The following is an 18,162-nucleotide window of genomic DNA, read 5'->3' as shown; positions in this document are numbered from 1 at the left end:
TGGGCTTGGACGATGAGGCTTCTGCCTCTTTCTTCTTGGATGTCTTGTTCTTGTTCTTGCTTCTTTGGTTGCCGCGTGAGCGTTTTTGGTTGCCCATTTTGTGTGTGTGTGTGTGTTTGACGGCTTAGTGATTGGATTCGGGATTCCTGTGGTAAAAGTGAAAGTTGCAAGTAAGGCTGGATTCAATAGAGAATTTCGATTGATTAACGATAAGGAGATAATTCGATGCTTGGAAGAGCAATCAGTGGTATCTGAGTCAAGCGGTAGACTTGCGTCAACCGTGGTTCGACAAGGGCGTAAGTAAAGGGCTGAAGATGGGGAAAGGCCGTGTTTGACTCACACATCGTTCCTACCGTCTCTTTGCACGCTGGAAAGTAGGCAATGCTTAACCAAATCTAATCCTTTGACAGCCACAACATATCCGGAACCTCTAGTTACCTAACACATCTGACTCACTATTTCCTTCATCCAAATATCGCCGCCCTACTTTCCGCCCCCAACATCCCCAATCATCCTCCTCAACAACGCCCCAAAGCTGCTCCGCGTCTCCCAGATAGGCAGCAAACAGCTAATCGCACTGCTGGCAAACACCCAGATAAAACTCACCACCACCCACCCTGTAAAGAAGCCCTTGGAAAAAATGTAGTGCGAAAAGAACATGGGCATGGGGACCAGGAAGTCGAGGATAAAAGTCAGCAGGAAAGCAGAGATGCATGCGAGTTTGAAGGCGCGACGCAGCGTGCTGGGGTCGTCATTTTCTTCGAGTGCGGGCGCGAGATGAGGCGGGAGCTCTGGGACGGTTGTTGCTGGGACGGGAGAATGGCTCGTGGCTTCTTGGTCGCCTTTCTTTTCGACGGTGCCTGCGTCCGAGGGCTCAGGTGTCGAAGGCTGCTCGTGGGTTATACCATGAGTCACCTCGGCGTTGATGGCGCGAGTCACTTCCCAGTCAAAGTCGTCGGGCTTGATGAGCGTGATTGTCGTTGTGACAATGAGTCCGGTCATGACGGCTGCGAGATTGCCGGCAAGAGTAGGATACGACTTTCCCGTTGTTTCTACACTGATGGTGCTGTACTGCGTTTTGGCGGTTGCGAGCCACGCCGTCAGCCCGGCGGCCAGGCCAGAGAGACAGCCGGATATGGCGGCCAGTTTGCTCTGCTTGCGCCAAGTGATTGCAAAGGCAACGGGGAAGACGGCGCCTCCTATGAGGAGGCCCATGACACTGGTTTCGTTAGCACGGCCAAGATATTGGAGGGGACAACTCACAGGAAAAGCCAGCCAAGATCTATCGATGCCGCATTCCAGATGCACGCAAACACCGACATGGTCAGTCCAAAGACGCAAATCATAATGTGCGATACAAACACCAGCTGTTTCGGCTCCGCATTGGGCGAAATGTACTCTTTGTACACGTCAAACGTCAGCAGCGAAGACACGGCAATGAGCTCAGCAGAAGCACACGACGTGACAGCCATGAAGAGCACAACCAGCAATGCAACAGCGCCTCCCTTTCCCATGAGCGTCTCTGCCGCAAACGCTGCTGCCAATCCCGACGAAATCTGGCCGGACGTTGGTACTTCGGGGTACGTGGGGAAGCGTGGGTTGTCAGTGAGCGCAACGGCAGCAAGACCAAGGGTAGTGGAAAAGCCAAACGGAATCGCAAACCACGCGATGCCTCCGAGGAGATAGGCGCGTACAGCCGTCGAGGGCTTCGAAGCGATCGCGCGCTGCCAGTACGCCTGGTCGAGAAAGACGGTACCGGAGCCCGAGCAGAGTTGAATCACGCCAAAGATGAGTCCGAAATTCGACTTGAGCGTAATATACGAGCCGTCGTGGTTTCCAGCAACTGGGCGCTGGCTCCCCGCTTTCTTGAGCAAGTCATACATATCGCCTGGTGACCCGATCAGAGGACTGATGGCGTATGCGTTGAACATGAAGTAGAGGATGATAATCATCAGGATCAACGTGTGACTATAGTCACAGATAAATGTCGCTCGGAGGCCACCCAGGATAACATAAGCACAAACACCTATCTTGTCAGCACTTCCATTTCCACCCTTCAGAGTAGAGAGATACATACCAACCGGAATCAGAAACACAGCTGCATACACAGGCATGCCCGTCAAACTCGTCACGACGGCACTGCCCCCCAGCAACAACTGGCTGCCCACGAGAATACTCGTCACAAACGCAAACACCATGAAGGTGAGATGCGCGACAGTGCCGTACCGCGCCTTGACAATCTCGAGATACGTATGGCATCGCGGAGCATTCTGCTTGACCTTGCACGCGAGAATCGAGAACATGAGAATCTGGACGGTTGCGCCGGCAGCATACCAGAACGGACCTGCGACGCCGTACTGATATGCGACGGTCGAGGATTGTAGTAGTGTGGCCGCCCATGTCCACGCCGACACGATACCTGAGGCGATGAGCCCCGGCTTCACGGAGCGCGATGCCGTGTTGAATTCCTCCGAGTGGTGTGTCGAGTAGCGCGTATATTTGTTCTGGAGGTGCGAGATGCCCATCATGACGATGGCGAAGAAGAAGCCGATACCGATGACGACGCCTGTCGTATTTCTATTAACCATGCTGCTTGGAATGTAGCCATGCGAAATCAATCAAACATACCATATCCAGCTCCAACTGGAAGCGGAATTCTGGTCGTTGCTTCAACCATGTCGAGTCTTCTCTCACATACACAGACGTATACACAGAGGTGTCGGACTGGAGTAAACTGCAGACGGGCCAGAGTCCGCTTATTTACTTATCTCTTTCCTACGACAAAGTCAAAAAAAAGAGACATAGCTGATATACCCCCAATCCTCATTACCCTCATTCGCCAATTCCACTCCAATCCACAGTATCCCAATCAAGCTCACTATCAACGGGGCATCCATCGCCATAGCACGCACCCCTGTCTCGCCGCCGCCCGCCGCCCGCCCCAACCCATGCTAGTCATACTGCGCTTTACCCAAACACGACAATGACAGCTGCTTATCCATTGGTCACGCCGTCTGCATGTGGCACACCAAGTAGACTCCATGTAATCGTGCACATGCGATTGGTTGCTAGGATATTTACCTACGCTTTATCACACACACACACACACACTCTCTCTCTCTCTATTGCCCCCATACACAACCTCCAACTGCCACTTCTACCTCCAACTCGCCACTTATCAACCTCCAATTGGAGACACACTACAACTACCCACCCATTCCCCATGTAGCTACCCCTGGTTGATTACGTCGTGGGTAATGCATATCGCCGGGGTGCATAGTCCGGGGGTGGGTACATGGTATGTAAGCATCTAAATAGCTAAGACGTAAGTGTAACAAAGGTGTACGTCCAAGTCTTGCACGGTGAAAGTAGGTAGGTATGGGTGGAAGAATGAGGGTGAGTATGTGTGTGTGTGTGTGAGTGGAAGTTCAGATTGCTGGTTCGATGCCGATGCTGATGCCGAAGCTGGGGGGTTGTGGAGAGGGTGGAACGGGACTAAGGGGGTGGAGGAATTGAGGGACAGGGGGCAGGGGCAGAGACTGGGGGGTGCGGGTGCAGATGCGGTTGGGTTGGGTTATCTTGCATAATGTATGATGGACGGATGGATGGTGGGAGGAAGTCGATGAGAGGAAGGGGGGTTATCGTATGTTTGTTATTGGCTGGATTGGATTGGATTGGATTGGATATAGAGTGTAGGAGATACATTCACATGTACATGTTTAACAAGTGCAAAGGCTAGTATGATGAGTGCTGAGGTTATGGAACAGCAAAATGCGTGTGTGTGTGATATATGTGTCCGACATGTAAACAAGGGCCACAGATAAATACAGTTTTCCTGCTGTTATTTGCTTATCCAAGGTTTACCGCTTGACACAACTCTATGCTGTCTTGCTGTCTTTGCTGACTTAGTTGTTGTGAGGGGTACTTGGCTATCTCTATCTATCAACCTCAACAACCCATGCATCCCCAAAGTCTGATAAGTAAAGTCATCTTCGGCACAGCAGACAAGCTTTTCGCCTTTGGGGGGCTAACAAGCACAAGCAAGCAAAGAGCATGCGTTTGCGTCTGCGTTTGTACCAGCACATGGGAAGTGGAGAACCAGATAACCCCCCCCCCCCCTCAGCTTATCACAGCAAAACACAAAAATTCCCCATGTTATCATCGTTTGCTGATCGCCGCTGCGCTTTATCCGATCTGCAGCTCCCCGTGTCTCTGCAACAAAAAGGCATGTCTGGAATATGGTCTAGACCTAACTCATCGATTATGTCTTTCTAGAACACAGACACACCACATACCCAAAACGCCACGCAATGCCGCTGAAAGGAACCATGATATTCATTTCCCATTCCCATTTCTGCCATGCCCTCAATTCTTGGCCCCCGCAGTCCGTATTTGAAAAGTCGCACCAGGCAACGCAGCACTCTCCGCCGTCACCGTCGCCTGGATGCCCAGACTAGCCAGACACCCGCGTATGAGGCCAGCAGGGAAATACAAAAACGGCTGTACCCTCGCCTGGCTATTGGCGTCTCTTCCCAGCGCAGGGTCGCCTGTTTGCGCGACGAGCGCAGCTTGCATTGCGGCGTCGTATTTCTTCGTGTCAAACGACATGCGGCCGAGGGGCTTGAACGTGTTGTCGGTGAGGACGTAGATGCCGCGATGGTTGGTTTTGAGGTTGTCGATTTGCTTGCGGAAGAGCAGCATCCAGAGGTCTTTGCAGAGAAACTTGATGCAGTCGAGCGGGGTTGTGGGACGCGGCGCATCGCGCGAGAAGCTACAGAGCGTGTTAGATTGGGCGTTTGGAGAAGCTATTGAAGCACGACACATACCGTTCTACAACGCCCAGCCCGACTCTGTAGCCCAGGGCCTCGAGCCGGTGGAAGACCGCTTCTCTTGACTCTTCTTCGTCGACGGTTGCTGTGCCTCCTGCGCCCACCGGCCCGCCGTCTGTGCCCCGCACTGTACCAGCTGCTGTGCTCGACGCGTCGTTGCTCGCGCCTGACAATCGCTTTGGCTTTGCACCAGAAGACCCGTGTATCCATTCTTCCTCCCGCGCAGCAAGGTCAGCGGTTATGCGGTAGGCCATAGGCACGAGTTCTATGAGTAGGAGGTCGAGACATGATGTGTTGACTAGCGAGAACGTGGGGTCAACGTAGGGCGCCGAGGTTTCGTTTGGCGCCGAAGGGTTGGGTTGCGCCATGTTGAGGATATTGCTTTGTGTATGTGCTCTCGATAGCCAGACAAGTGGCTTGTCGCCGACGTCAGTATGCCGAGGTGCGCGTTCGAGTATGAACCGGGATGTCTGGAAACGGATTGGCGGGCTCTGGCTGTGCAGTGTCTGGCGCCAAGCAGGTCTATGAGTATTCAGTGCGGATGGCTATCTTGCAGGCGTGGATTCGGTGCGGAGCGCAATGCGGGATGTCGGCGTTGGAGCTCAAGTGGGCTGTCCAGAACTAACCGCCGTCGATCATGCTGCAAGGGTCCACCATGTCATGGCTCGGCACGCCTTCCCAACGTCCAACACGTCGGGTTAGAAAAAAATTAATTGACAACTAACAAACCCCATATGACTGACAAACCCCATACAGCTAACAAACCCCATAGAAATCGCCCTCTTCCCAATCCCTTTCCCACTCGTCGTCATCAAGCTCCCTCGCGTCATCACAGCCTTGGTCACGCAAGACATCATTCCAGGCATCCAGGAGCAAGCCGTACCTTGTCTCCGTGCCATCGTCGTCGTCCTCCTTCTCCCTGTCCCTTCGAAAATAGGTGCGATATGTTTGATCCGTACGCTGTGTTTCCGCAAATAGCCCCGCGTGGAACCCAATGGGCTCCATGGAGGGACACACCTCACGGTCCAGCTTGATAGCAATCTCTGGTGTGCATCCAGTACGGCGGTGCTGTAGATGCCCATAGCACGCGACGAGGAACCGAGTGATCCTGTCATTGAAGATGGCTGAGGGGAGGCAGGTGATTGCTGAAGATAGCGGACGGCCTGCCAGCATAACACGAGGTTCTGCATCTCGGCCAGGCCCTGCCACTTGAATCTCTGCCCTCATCATCAGCGAAAACAGACCTCCTCCTGAGATCCGAAAGGGGCCCGGCGATGATATCCAGGTAAAGGCATAAATGCTGCGTGAGTCGACAATGATTTGTAGACGTTGGCAGCTTGCGAGGCGTTGAGTCAGAGGTACGTGTGCCTCTTGGTAGATTTGTCGACAGGTCCTCAGGATCTGTACCGGCATGGTTTTGACGACGAGCCGAATCGTCGACCGCCTGTTTCTCTTGAAGATTGGATTGTCGAAAACCGCATGCTTTGTCGTGATTGGTAGGCAAGCGTACACCATCAGTCTCAGTTCAGCCGGAAGGTCCAGGAAACGGAATTGCATCTTCGGATATGGATGGACTCGACAACAGGCTGAGCTCCCGAGGGCGGCCGCAATGCTTGTTATAAAGTGAGCATTTGCACAAACTAAATACCCAACCCATGGTTAGCTCATCAATGCCGCAAGCTGGTTAACCACAGTTGTAGCAACCCTGATAACCAAACTTGAACTCCCTGCACCCACCAACACCTATTGATTTCATCACTCAAGGCGCTAGTTGGGAATGCTCTCGCGAACAACCTTGGTGCTCCTCTGATGATGGCAAGGAATCCCACTGATTATATCGGGCTCTTTCTTTGCAGTGTTGGCGATAGGGTACCATGTGCACACACACACACACACACAAACTGTTCACCAATTAAACAATCTTCATCACCGAAAATTGCAGCTGCTTCAAACTCATGCCAATGGGTAGTAGTTCAATATTTTATTCATTCTTCTGCTCACAGTGGCATGTATTCATCGACATTCCCAAGACATGGTTCCCATCCCGCGTGGCTCTCATCATCCATCATGGAGGCCTATCATTTATCTGGACGCCATAAATTGAGCCATTGGTTGAGCAATGCTGCTGTCTGGATCACTCACTTTGCAGGAGGGCTCTGGACGAACTCGACACCCTTGGCAATGTTGCCCTTGAGGCCGTCGTAGCAAGCCTTGAGAAGCTTCTTCTCGTGCTCGTTCGCACTGCTGACGACGTCGATGGCCTTCTCGGCACCGCTGGGCTGTTGCCAGAATTAGCACAGTAACAACAGTTGGAAGGCATGAAGCCAGCTGGCTACTTACACCAAGCTCGATTGGTACCGAGAAGAACTCGGTACCAGTGGCCTTTGCGATGGCGTCACCACCGGCAACACCTGGAAGGTAAACGAAGCTGGGCTCGACGATACCCTTCTCACCCTTGGAGGCCTTGATGACCTTCTCGGCAAAGCTGTCAATTGTCAGTCGGTCCTTGAAACAAGAAGCCATGTGAACGTACCGGTATCCAGCGTAGGCCATGGAGAGAGTGGCCGAACCAGCACCCTCCTTTGCCTTGACGACCTCGTCACCACCAAACTGGACGCGGTTGACAAGCGCGTCCATCTTGTCGGCGGGGATGGTGACGCTTGGCTTGGCCTGGCTGAACAGAGGAACAATGGTCTCGCCCGAGTGGCCACCAATGACGGGGATGCTCAGGTTTCCAGGGTTCTTCTCGCCAGTAATCTCAGCCACAAAGGTCTCAGCACGGACAACGTCGAGGGTAGTGACACCAAAGAGCTTCTTGGGGTCAAAGACACCAGCCTTCTTGAGCACCTCGGCGGCAATGGGGACAGTCGAGTTGACAGGGTTGGAGATGACCAGAACGAAGGCCTTGGGGCAGTACTGGGCAACGCCCTCAATGAGGCCCTGGACAATGCCAGCGTTGATCTTGAACAGATCATCGCGCGTCATGCCCGGCTTGCGGGGAATACCAGCGGGGATGACGACGACATCGGCGCCAGTCAGGGCGTTCTTCAAGCCGTCATCCTTGGGCAGGTAGCCTGTTACGACCTAAGAAGCTTCAGCATGTCTGGATGTATGTGCGGGGCTGGACCTCATACTGCGGGGGTCGAGATGTGCGAGAGATCGGTAGCGACACCTGGTGTGTTTACTACATCGTACAGGGCGAGCTCGGTGACGTGCTGGCAGTTCTTGAGGAGCAGAGAGAGGGGCTACTTCATGTCAGCATCGAGGCCCTGGTGGTGCCCGCGGGGTTGCTGTACCTGTCCAATGCCTCCAGAGGCTCCGGCTACGACGGCCTTGACCATTGTGAAGTGTTTTGGGAAGAGTGGCGGGGGGTTGTGGGGGGATGCGAGGGGCAGAAGAGAGAGAAGATGCAATTGAGGAGTCGGTGAGAGAAGAGAACAGCAGATATGGCGGCTTGATGTAGGGCGAGAGCTGCACCATGCACCTGTTCTGTTGGTGCTGGGCAGGTGGGGTGTGGAGCACGGGCCAGTGGCCGCGGGGTACCGGGCGGAGCGGAGTCTGGGACGCAGACGCGCCTCAGCTAGTAAACAGAGCAGGCGTGCTAGTGCTCTCTCGGCTACCCGCGACCGGCTTGGTTTCGTGCGCGGGCTTGCGCTTCTTGGGCTTCTTGGTAGCGGTAGCGGTAGCAGTAGCAGTAGCAGTAGCAGTGCGTGAAATATTGGCCCGCCATGCAGCAAGAGAAAGCCTCGGCACCGTCGACCTCGCACTGCGTGTGACTTGGCTCGGGGGCTGCCATGCTTCGGAATGGCACGGCCGTGTGGTGGAAAATGCAGGTACAAAGACGTAGATGGGCGCATCGCTTCCATTGCAGAGGCCGGAACGGACCGGGGACAGGTTCAGGCTTCTGGCACGCCTCACATGTTCAGAGCAAGCTAATCTGCCATTCAACTAATATGTGATACCGTCTGATGACGCCTTCGTAATACTGTCACTAGCCATTCCGCGGCCGTGTGCCCCAACACCGTCCCTAAACGCCATATCCAAGATCAATTTAACAGCAGCAGCAGCAGCAGCACACAAAGTCATGTACCCGCAACGCATGCCGAGCCCCAGAGCGCAGTGGGCGGGGCGTAGCTGGCCAATGCCTAGTTGTCTGCATCCACGCGCTCGCCCTGAGCATCGTCGTCGGCGTCGGCCTCGCCATAGCGGCCAAAGCCCTGGGGGTCGCCAGCACTGGGGTCCGGGCCGCGCTGGCCAACCGTGTACATCTGGGGCTGCTGGCCCATGGCGCCGTAGGGGCCGTAGGCATTGGGATCGAACATGCCCTGCTGGGCATAGACGCCGGGATCGGCCTGGACGGCGCCCGGGTACATGGCGGGCTGGCGGTAGTCGTCCTGCTGGGCCAGGTGCTGGTTCATGCCGTAGTCGGGCGGGCCCATGGGGTGCTGGGCGTGGACGGGCTGGGGCATGCCGCCCGGAGGCACCACAGCGGCCGACGACTGCACGGCCGCGTTTTGGCCCGCGCTCCTCTTGTGCGGATGCGCTTCTTCGCGAGGCACGATATCGATAAGAAAGTCGAACATGTCCGACTTGGACAGCGCAGAGGCTATGTCGGAGCGCTGCAGCGTGCGGCGCTTGTTCTCCTCGGCGTGGATCCACGCACGCATTGTGAGCTCCGTTATGAAGATGTCCGCATCCGCTGCGGCATGTCTCCCCGACACACGCGCTCTCCTGTCGCTGACATTTGGTCCAGATTGCCGCGCAAAACCAAGCCCCCGACCCGCAGCTCTTCACCGGTTCCTGGCAGAATGTAGGCGCGCCCCCCCCCCCCCAGCCCAGCCCTCGTGCGCTCGCGGCCGCGACAGCTAACAGCGGCAGGTCAACCAAGGCCTCACGGGAAACTACCGCGACATCCTCAACACGTACTGGCAGCAGCAGGTGACGAAGCTCGAGACGGACGAACACGACTACAAGCTGCACCAGCTCCCGCTCGCCCGCATCAAGAAGGTGATGAAGGCGGACCCGGAGGTCAAGATGATCTCTGCCGAAGCCCCCATCCTGTTCGCCAAGGGCTGCCCTGCACGAGCGGGTTAGCACAGTGGTCGTGGACGGATTGACGGACTGGACGACTGGTGCGATGGGGCGAGCAGCGTCGCGTGCAGCAGCTCCAGAGCGGACGTACCATAGTGGCCGCCGTTGGCCGAGTCGTAGAGCGGATTGCCTTGCTGGCCGTCGTACTTTCGCGGCGCCGCCGTGGCCTGGCGCATCTTCTGCTGGCCGTGGCCCTGGAGGTTGACTTGGTCCATGGCGTGGGCTGGGTTGCGCAAGTGTGACGCGATGGGCAGGGTGCGCGTTCGACACGGCGCAGGCAATTGCTGGCAGAGGGCGGCTTGGTGCAGACGGGCGATGGGCAGAGCACCCAATGAGTGGTCAAGGTGGTGGTGGAGGCGCGTTGTGAGAGGAGAGGGCCGTCGTGATTGCGTCAAAGGTGCGGTCTGAGTGGCCGGGGAGGGTGCAGAAAGATGGCGCGGGGAAGACGCGAGTACCTGTCTTTTGGGGCGACGGGCGCTGCAGCGGGCGGCCTGGCATGGTGGATGAGCATCCCTCTCTGGCACTGGCACAAACCCGTCCTGACGTTGAGCCCGGCGCGCGACTGACCTCTGCGAGCCGCCGACGAATCAAGGTCCGCCAGCCGTCTATCTCTGCGCGCTGGATGCTTGGTTGGTGGGTTGCCCTCGACCCAGCGAACCACGGCTAAGCAAGGGCCCCCAACGCCTCTCAGGCACGCACGCGCGGTGGGCGAGGGGGAAAGGCCTGGTCGTCGTCGTGTCGACACTCCTGTATCGATCCATCCAACTATGCAGCAGCCGCTCTACAACGACGAGCGACGCTTCCGCTTCGGTGCCCTCCGCCCTGCTGCCCGCCGTGCTTATATGCCCGCTCTCCACGTCGCACCAGCCGCTCGCCGGCGAGGCCTGCGGCGACATCACGTCTGCTGCCTCGCCTGCGCGTGCAATGCTCGACCGCGCCGGCTCGAGGAGCATCGCCCGCATGCCCGCGCCATTGGCCACGCCCCAGCCCGCTGATGAGTTGTCCGTCTCCCGTTCTCGCGAGCACGCCATGCCATGCACCCGCGCGTCATAGCCTGGCCTGACCACCAGCGCTCGCCAAAATGAAGCGACTGGCGAACCGCCTTGACGTGGCCGCCGCGAGTGCGAGCACATTGCATGCACATGCACATGTGCACACCGCCCCCGGAACGGCCTAGCGTCGCCCATCGGGCCCGTGCGCCGCCCGTCTCAAAAAGTTGCGCTCCAAATTTTCTGCTCTTGTCCGCCATCGCCAGCATGGAGCTGCCAACGCACCAGCCGCTCGCCCACGACACCGATGACGACCTCTCCGACGACCACATCCGCGACCTGCTCAGCGAGGCTGCCGTCCGCATGCGCGCAGATGCAGCGCAGTCTGCATCGCGCCCCCCGGCTCCCTTCAAGCTCCCCAAACTGACGCCCGCCCATATTGCCGACACTCACGAGACGACTGACGGCAACATTACCCGCCTCGACCACTCGAAGCTTGTCGACAAGAACCAAAAGGCCTTGGCCAATGGCATCAAGAAGATCGAAGACCCCATTCAGGCCAAGAAGCAGAAGCAAGAGGTACGCCGACCCCCCCTAGTCGCATTCGCACGCCGGTGATGATATCTATCCCAAATGTCTTGCTGAGCAGACTCGGGCACCGTCTTGGTTGTCTTCCTGCACCACTGAGGCTCCATTAGTTCATAGTTACACTGAGGCACTTATTCACTTGCAGTTTCGCTTTCCACTCGCCCGCCACAGTAGGCTAACGGCTTTCTAGGAGAAAAAGGCAACTGCTGGAGCGCAATGGTTCAACATGCCCAAGACCGACCTGACACCTGAACTGCGCCGAGACCTGCAACTCCTCAAGATGCGCAGCGTGCTCGACCCCAAGCGCCACTACAAAAAGGACAATTCCAAGAGCGATGTCCCTGCCTTCTCCCAGGTCGGCACCATTATCGAAGGCGCCACGGAATTCTACAGCAGCCGCTTGAAGAACAAGGACCGCAAGCAGACCATTCTCGAGGAAGTCATTGCCCAAGAGCAAGACAGCGGTCGTTTCAAGCGCAAATACGAAGACATCCAGACAAGCAAGGCGAGCGGCAAGAAGGCCCACTACAAGGCCCTCAAGGCAAAGCGAAACAAGGGAAAGATTGTCAAGCCTTGAGCATGCTGACTGTCAAGGTATGGCTCCTGACCACTTGCTTGTTACAGTTTGTCGAATCAGTCTTCATTTTAGCCACTTTGGACTCGAGGCCAATCCGCCTGGTTTGTTTGGCTCAGTATCATGCTAGCCTCGACCGCCGAGTCTTTGCGACGCCGCTATTGCTCTTCCATGTCGGAAAGGATTTGCTTCACCAAAGCTTGCATGTCTTTGGCCGCCTCCCGTCCAGCCTCCAGTACCTCTTCATGGTTTGCCTTGCCTTTGCTGAGATGCTCAGTCAGCTGCGCCTTGTTCATGGTCTGGATTTCGGCATCGTTGCCACGCGATCCTGCCTCCAGGACCGCGACGTTTGTAACTAAACTGAATGCAAGGACGCGCATGCCTGCATGTCTGGCGACGATGATTTCCGGCACCGTCGACATGCCAACGACATCAGCCCCTAGCATGCTCAGCATCCGGCATTCAGCGCGCGTCTCGTAACTGGCAAAGTGAGCATGTGTCATGTCGATGAGTAAGGAAGACATACGTTGGTCCCGCAACATATGCATATATGCCTTCGTGGAGCCTTCTCTTCTGCTGGTCGAGTCCCAGCTTGACCCAAGCCATGTGCGTTCGTCTCCTCAAGTCGAGGTCGTACGCATCTGACAGTGGCGGGAAACGCACGCCAAACTCCTCGACGTTGGGGCCACGCAGAGGATTGAATCCTACAAGCCCAGCAATGTTGAGATGCTAGATCTTGTTAGCGCCAGTCTTCAGCCTTGAGGATTTACCCACGTCGTTTAGGCACACAATGTCGCCCACGCGGTAAGTCTGGTTGAGACCACCAGCAGCGTTTGTGACTACGCTCCGTCAGCACACAGGTGTGGCTCACCTGCTATGCTACCTACCGATCATAGTTTCTACACCAAGAACCTTGCATACCCGGGTAGCGAATGTAACCAGGTCCATTGTGTGTCCTTCATAGAAACTACCAATGTCAGCAATTCTCTTCAGTCTCATGCTCTCACAACGTGACGTGACTTACTGTGCCCGTCCCACAAGAAGCGCCACAGGCGTCTTCTGAGGCCCAATCTGACCAAAGACAAACTTTCCAGCATGACCTTGGACTGCCGCGCTCGTCAGTACCCCGCATCCACTGCAGATTCCCCAACATACCGGTGCTCTTGGGGAAGTGGGGGATGGCGCCATAGGGCAGCTCGACCTTTGGCTCAGGCTCGATGGTATCAGCGAGCCCACCCAGGCCCGAACCGCACACAATGGCTACCTTTGGGTTTTGAAGCGCCTCGGGGAGCTGCGCGCGCAAGTACTTGACCGTCTCGGTAGCACGGACATAGGCGTTTGGGGCAGCGACGGTATCCAGAGTGGCCTCCATGTTGGAAATCCGGCAAGTAAAGGAGATCAAGGTCTAGGCAACGAGAGACGAGGCGTTTGTAGGAAATTTGTCTACGTCCACATGTGACTTCGTCAGAGGGTACGACTAGGGTACAGAGGGAAGGCGACGGCCGACTCCGATGGTGCCAAGCCTGTTAGGCGGATTGGTGACTAGCGCCATTGCGGGCTCGGAGCGAAGAAGTTGGACGGCTGCGTTGAGTGCCAACGACAGCGACGATGGCGGCGCCACGCAGTATGCGCTCCTTTCTGGGGCCGGCTAAGCGGGCAAAAGTATGCACCTTGTACACATCTTTGCCATTGGCCTTGCACGCGACACGGATTGACGACTGACTTTTCTGGCAACCGAGTAGATTTCACACGCCCCACGACCATATACACCGAGCTTTGCGCGAACAAAGAGCTCAAGAGCCGCAGACGAGGACAATGAGCGCGACTCGCGAGATGACCGCGATTCCAAGCTCCTGGAGATGCTGAGGCTGGATCTGGAGAGCGGGGACATGGGACTCGAGCAGCGGCTGGAAGATATGGGCATTGATCCTCAGGAATACAAGACGTATGCCTTTGATTCTCGAAACGGTGGGAACAAGCAATGGCTAACGGGTTCAAAGTCTATATGCCAGCCAGCAAAAAGTCAACAAGCGGCAACAAGAACGCGAGCCGCGGACGCGCGAAGAAGCACAGCGCCAATGGCAAGAACTGCAGAACACACCCGATCATTTCGGGCTGCTCAAGGTCTACAAGCGCGCTGGCATTGAGCCGATCAAACTCGCAAAGTATGTTTCTATACGTCCTCTCTTTGCGTCAGGAAGAAAGCTTTGGCTAACTCGCAAACCCAGAGAACGGGATATCACGCTTCCCACGGACAAACCGCCTCTAGATGCCAAAACCGCAGAGGCCCTCGAGGCCCTGCGCACTCCCATCAACGTCCGCGCAGTGCACCTCCGCCCGCTGCGCCGCACCCCCGAATACGGCGTGCCCACCTGCGACCTGCAGCTGCGCACATACAACATCCGCAATCTGCTTCTGTTTTCCGACTTTGCGGTGCGCGCAGCATACTACATGGGGCTGTGTGCGCGGGGCCCCATCCCCCTGCCACGCATCACAGAGCGCTGGGTGGTTCCGCGGTCCAACTTCATCTTCAAGAAGTCGCAGGAGAACTTTGAACGCATCACCATGCGTCGGCTCATCCAGATCCAGGACGGCCATCCGGACGTTGTCAAGGCGTGGCTGGCGTTTCTGCATAAACACCAGTATCACGGCGTCGGAATGAAGGCGAATATCTGGGAGTATGAGAGCCTCGAGGATGCGACGAGGGCCGGGTACGATGCAGGCAAGGAGGGAGAAGAGTACGACAGGAGGAGAGAGGGGCCTGTGCTGAAGAAGGTGCAAGAGATTTTGGGGCGCGAGGGCTTCAAGGAGGCTATGAAGGGTCATGGGAGTGGGGTGGAGATGCGGCCGTGACATGGACACGGGGGAACTGACTGTGTGATGATATGAGTATGTTGTACATCATGTTTGAGAGAATGACAGACACGCGATGCTGTCTACACGGTTGAACAGACGAATGAAACTGAAAAAAAATGAAGAATGTTGTCGATCAGTGAGACCCATGATATTGATTGATATTGACATTTTTTTTCATAGACAACATACATATATCCAAGATATGTACACAGACACACATGCAACGAAAGCATATACACCCAAACTCCAACTCTGCTTTCTTCCCCATTTTAAATCCCACACACATTTAAATATCCATGTCATCCTCATCCTCGACGACAACACCACCAGTAGTAGTACTCTGCCCAGCATACCGCGCATCCGCCAGCAACAACTCCAAAATGGCATCGAGCAACTCAGCAGGCAAACCCCTACCCTGTAATGCACGCACCTTATTAAGCACCGGCTCGCCATTATTGACGCAGTTCCAAATGTCCCATTTGCGATCAAGTTGGATCCATGCCTTGTCAATGATATCCCAGATACGGGGGTTGGGGTCGAGGATGTCAAGGGTGGGGCCAGAGGCGGCGGTGGGAGAAGCAAGTTCAATGTGTATTTTGTGCGAGGTAGGGACGTCATTGATGGTGATGAGGGTGCCGGTAGCGTCGCGGGAGATTGAATGGGGGATTTGCTTCGCGGATCTACTACGGGGAGAAGGAGCGGTGGCGATACAGCGGATCTGGGCGTCGTGGGCGAGCGTGTGGGCGAGCAGGCGGATGGACCATGAGCGGGATGAGGGGATGGCGCTGTTTTCCGGCGTCGTGGGCCCAATGGTAAGGACCCCCGTGGCTTGCTTGTAGGTGATGGGTGTGTGGGCGAAGCGCACCGTGTCGTCACCGGGGGACTCGTCGTCGCCGGTGGCCGAGATGATGGAGAAGCCGCCGTCATCGACAACATGGCCTTTGCCGTCGTCTTCGGTGAGGGTAAAGGAGCCGTCTGCACCGACGACGACGAGAATCTCGAGGCTCGGGGGGTTGGGAGACCCGGTTTTGGGGCGGTAGGCCGCGTCGAGCGGAATGATGGCTCCTTCTTTGGCAAAGACGGGGACGAGGTTGAGGGGCCGCTGGATGCTGAGTTGGCCCGCGCGGTTGTACACGACGCCCGTGAAGATGTCGACGAAGCGGCCCTCTGGGAGCCAGATTTTGGCGGACCCGAGATGCGTAGTCTTGTCGCGTGGCTGCGTGATAGGTGCAACAATCAGCTCCGAGCCAAAGCGGAACTGGTTGGGCACGTTGTAGGCTTCGTCGACCTCGGGGTAGTCCCAGTACATGGGCTGGACAAGTGGCTCGTCATCGCTGGCACTTCGTGCATTCATCGTGTACAGATACGGGATAAGGCGGTGGCGGAACCGCAGCGTGTCCTCGACGATACCACAGGCCTCTTCATTGTAGCGCCATGGCTCGCGGGTATTGAAGGGATTGTTGTCGCAGTGCAGGCGCAGAATGGGCGACCAGCAGCCAAGCTGGACCCAGCGAGTGTACAGCTCGTCGTTCTTGTAGCCGTGCGTGTGTCCGCCGATATCGTTGCTCCACCACCCGTAGCCAATGTTGGACGCGGTAGCAGTGAACTCGGGCTGGAAATGCAGGCTCTCCCAGGTGATGATGGCGTCTCCAGAGAATCCAACCTGATAACGCTGCGCACCCGGGCCGCCGAAACGCGAGAGTATCAAGGGGCGCTGGGAGCCACGGCCACTGTCGAGGAAGTGGAAGTGGTTGAGCACCCACAGCGGGTCGACACCAGGAATCTTTGACGTGTTGCCCTGCTGCCAGTCGACCCACCAAAAGTCGACGCCTCGGTCTTCGTGCTCGTGATGCACAATATCAAAGTAGGCATCCATGAACTTCTTGTCTGTGCAGTCAAAAGGAATCGTCTGCTTGGAGGCTGGGTCAATGCCAAGGTATTTGGCAACCTTCTCGTACTGGGCTTCAAATGGCCTGAATCCGTCTGCGGGATGCAGGTTGAGTGTCAGGCGCATTCCACGGTCATGGAGCTTCTTCATAAAGGCATCGGGGTCAGGGAAGAGCTTCTTGTTCCACGTATATCCCGTCCAGCCGTTATAGCCATCCGGCAGATCCCACACCAGATGCCAGTCCATGTCGACCACGGCCACATTCATGGGCACATCGTCCTTGTCAAAGTGGTCGTGCAGCTCGAGATACTCCTTGGCCGTGTATGCATGGTATCGGCTCCACCAGTTGCCCATGGCATAGCGTGGCAGCAGAGGCTGGCTTCCAGAGACAGCATAGTATGCACGCATAGCTTCGCGGTAGTCGCGGCCGTACATGAAGATGTACTCGTCGGTCCTGTCGCCGCCCCTGCGGCCTGCGATCCAGCCATTGTCCTCGAAGAGCATCGACTTGGAATCGTCCAACGGCGCCATGCCGTCTCGCGACAGCACGCCAGGGCCCAGCCTGGCGCGGCCATTGACGCCATCCAGGGTGCGCGTAGTGCCGCCCAGGTTGGAGACAGGCTGGCCATATGTCCATGTGCCCGTGACGTTGCCCTTGAGATGTATCTTGAAGCCCTCGGCGCTGAACTTGTTCTTGTCGTAAACAACGTGGAAGCGCTTGGTTACAATCTCGATTCCGTGGCCTCTGTCCCAGACGTAGAAGTCGGGCACGGCCAGCCTGCGGTTGATGGCAAAGGTACTCGCGCGGTCTTCGAAACGCCCGTCGTCGGCCCACTCGAAGCGGAGCAGGCCATCGGTGAGCATGGTAAAGCGGTACTTGTCGCCGGCGACAATGGCATCCGGGTGCGCGACGGGGCGCGTCTTGAAGTCGTAGCGCGCTTTCGTCATGGCTTGTGGATAGCAGCAGCAGCAGCAGCAGCAGAGAGAGGCGGAAGCTGACAGACAGGGCCATCTTAAAGCAAATCCGGGGAAAGCTAAGCTCGGACGCCGTGTCTGATCAAGAGCGCCCGATGGTGGCAGCACGCGCGTGACCTCGGTTTAGTGACAGGGCGAGACGTGCCCAGCACCCTTCAGCCCCCTGCACGGCAAGTCAGGCGACGACCAGAATCGGCTCTCTTGCCGCCGCCCGCCCATCAGCTCCATGGCGAACGACTGGGGACGGGCGGTGTGATAGTGCCATCGTGTGGCCGGATCGAGGGGGTGAGAAGGCATGCGACGACAGGCGGGCAGTCGACGTGATGACAAGGTTGGTGCCAGTGCCGTGGTGCAGCATGGCCGAGCATGGTG

The 18,162-nt window shown here is 56.7% G+C and overlaps 9 protein-coding genes across 9 annotated transcripts; 2 read left to right on the top strand and 7 right to left on the bottom strand.

Annotated features, from left to right (window-relative positions):
- Positions 1 to 483: 483 nt before the first annotated feature.
- On the bottom strand, positions 484 to 2,677 carry SETTUDRAFT_46077 (uncharacterized protein; the record flags this gene model as incomplete). Its single annotated transcript, XM_008024748.1, has 4 exons — positions 484 to 1,219; positions 1,264 to 2,026; positions 2,078 to 2,566; positions 2,629 to 2,677. 4 exons carry the CDS (start codon positions 2,675 to 2,677, stop codon positions 484 to 486), a joined length of 2,037 nt encoding a protein of 678 aa, XP_008022939.1.
- A 1,524-nt stretch (positions 2,678 to 4,201) lies between these two features.
- Positions 4,202 to 5,212, bottom strand: SETTUDRAFT_147429 (uncharacterized protein). The gene is made up of 2 exons (XM_008024818.1): positions 4,827 to 5,212; positions 4,202 to 4,771 (listed from the first exon to the last, which is right to left on the bottom strand). Exons 1-2 carry the CDS (start codon positions 5,195 to 5,197, stop codon positions 4,366 to 4,368), a joined length of 777 nt encoding a protein of 258 aa, XP_008023009.1. The 5' UTR covers positions 5,198 to 5,212; the 3' UTR covers positions 4,202 to 4,365.
- Positions 5,213 to 5,585: 373 nt separating this feature from the next.
- On the bottom strand, positions 5,586 to 6,386 carry SETTUDRAFT_26381 (uncharacterized protein; the record flags this gene model as incomplete). The annotated part of the gene is made up of 1 exon (XM_008024668.1): positions 5,586 to 6,386. The coding sequence occupies one exon, from the start codon at positions 6,384 to 6,386 to the stop codon at positions 5,586 to 5,588; it is 801 nt and encodes a 266-aa protein (XP_008022859.1).
- A 406-nt stretch (positions 6,387 to 6,792) lies between these two features.
- Positions 6,793 to 8,220, bottom strand: SETTUDRAFT_167729 (uncharacterized protein). Its single transcript, XM_008024817.1, has 6 exons — positions 8,126 to 8,220; positions 7,964 to 8,074; positions 7,363 to 7,913; positions 7,170 to 7,314; positions 6,972 to 7,108; positions 6,793 to 6,915 (listed from the first exon to the last, which is right to left on the bottom strand). Exons 1-6 carry the CDS (start codon positions 8,168 to 8,170, stop codon positions 6,912 to 6,914), a joined length of 993 nt encoding a protein of 330 aa, XP_008023008.1. The 5' UTR covers positions 8,171 to 8,220; the 3' UTR covers positions 6,793 to 6,911.
- Positions 8,221 to 8,974: 754 nt separating this feature from the next.
- On the bottom strand, positions 8,975 to 10,135 carry SETTUDRAFT_105007 (uncharacterized protein; the record flags this gene model as incomplete). The annotated part of the gene is made up of 3 exons (XM_008024816.1): positions 8,975 to 9,539; positions 9,700 to 9,901; positions 9,940 to 10,135. 3 exons carry the CDS (start codon positions 10,133 to 10,135, stop codon positions 8,975 to 8,977), a joined length of 963 nt encoding a protein of 320 aa, XP_008023007.1.
- A 1,041-nt stretch (positions 10,136 to 11,176) lies between these two features.
- On the top strand, positions 11,177 to 12,074 carry SETTUDRAFT_105259 (uncharacterized protein; the record flags this gene model as incomplete). Its single annotated transcript, XM_008024815.1, has 2 exons — positions 11,177 to 11,488; positions 11,688 to 12,074. The coding sequence occupies 2 exons, from the start codon at positions 11,177 to 11,179 to the stop codon at positions 12,072 to 12,074; spliced, it is 699 nt and encodes a 232-aa protein (XP_008023006.1).
- A 155-nt stretch (positions 12,075 to 12,229) lies between these two features.
- Positions 12,230 to 13,443, bottom strand: SETTUDRAFT_159574 (uncharacterized protein; the record flags this gene model as incomplete). The annotated part of the gene is made up of 6 exons (XM_008024814.1): positions 12,230 to 12,551; positions 12,598 to 12,800; positions 12,846 to 12,910; positions 12,959 to 13,038; positions 13,096 to 13,177; positions 13,227 to 13,443. 6 exons carry the CDS (start codon positions 13,441 to 13,443, stop codon positions 12,230 to 12,232), a joined length of 969 nt encoding a protein of 322 aa, XP_008023005.1.
- Positions 13,444 to 13,701: 258 nt separating this feature from the next.
- On the top strand, positions 13,702 to 15,034 carry SETTUDRAFT_167728 (uncharacterized protein). The gene is made up of 3 exons (XM_008024813.1): positions 13,702 to 14,016; positions 14,072 to 14,236; positions 14,300 to 15,034. Exons 1-3 carry the CDS (start codon positions 13,988 to 13,990, stop codon positions 14,922 to 14,924), a joined length of 819 nt encoding a protein of 272 aa, XP_008023004.1. The 5' UTR covers positions 13,702 to 13,987; the 3' UTR covers positions 14,925 to 15,034.
- Positions 15,035 to 15,116: 82 nt separating this feature from the next.
- Positions 15,117 to 17,912, bottom strand: SETTUDRAFT_127667 (glycoside hydrolase family 31 protein). The gene has a single exon (XM_008024812.1). It carries the CDS (start codon positions 17,761 to 17,763, stop codon positions 15,214 to 15,216), a length of 2,550 nt encoding a protein of 849 aa, XP_008023003.1. The 5' UTR covers positions 17,764 to 17,912; the 3' UTR covers positions 15,117 to 15,213.
- Positions 17,913 to 18,162: the final 250 nt, after the last annotated feature.

This window comes from Exserohilum turcica, assembly GCF_000359705.1.
Source record: "Exserohilum turcica Et28A unplaced genomic scaffold SETTUscaffold_13, whole genome shotgun sequence".
In the NCBI taxonomy this organism is placed as follows: Eukaryota; Fungi; Ascomycota; class Dothideomycetes; order Pleosporales; family Pleosporaceae; genus Exserohilum; species Exserohilum turcicum.
The sequence above is the reverse complement of the archived record's forward strand: the minus strand, read 5'-3'. Positions and strand labels throughout refer to the sequence as shown.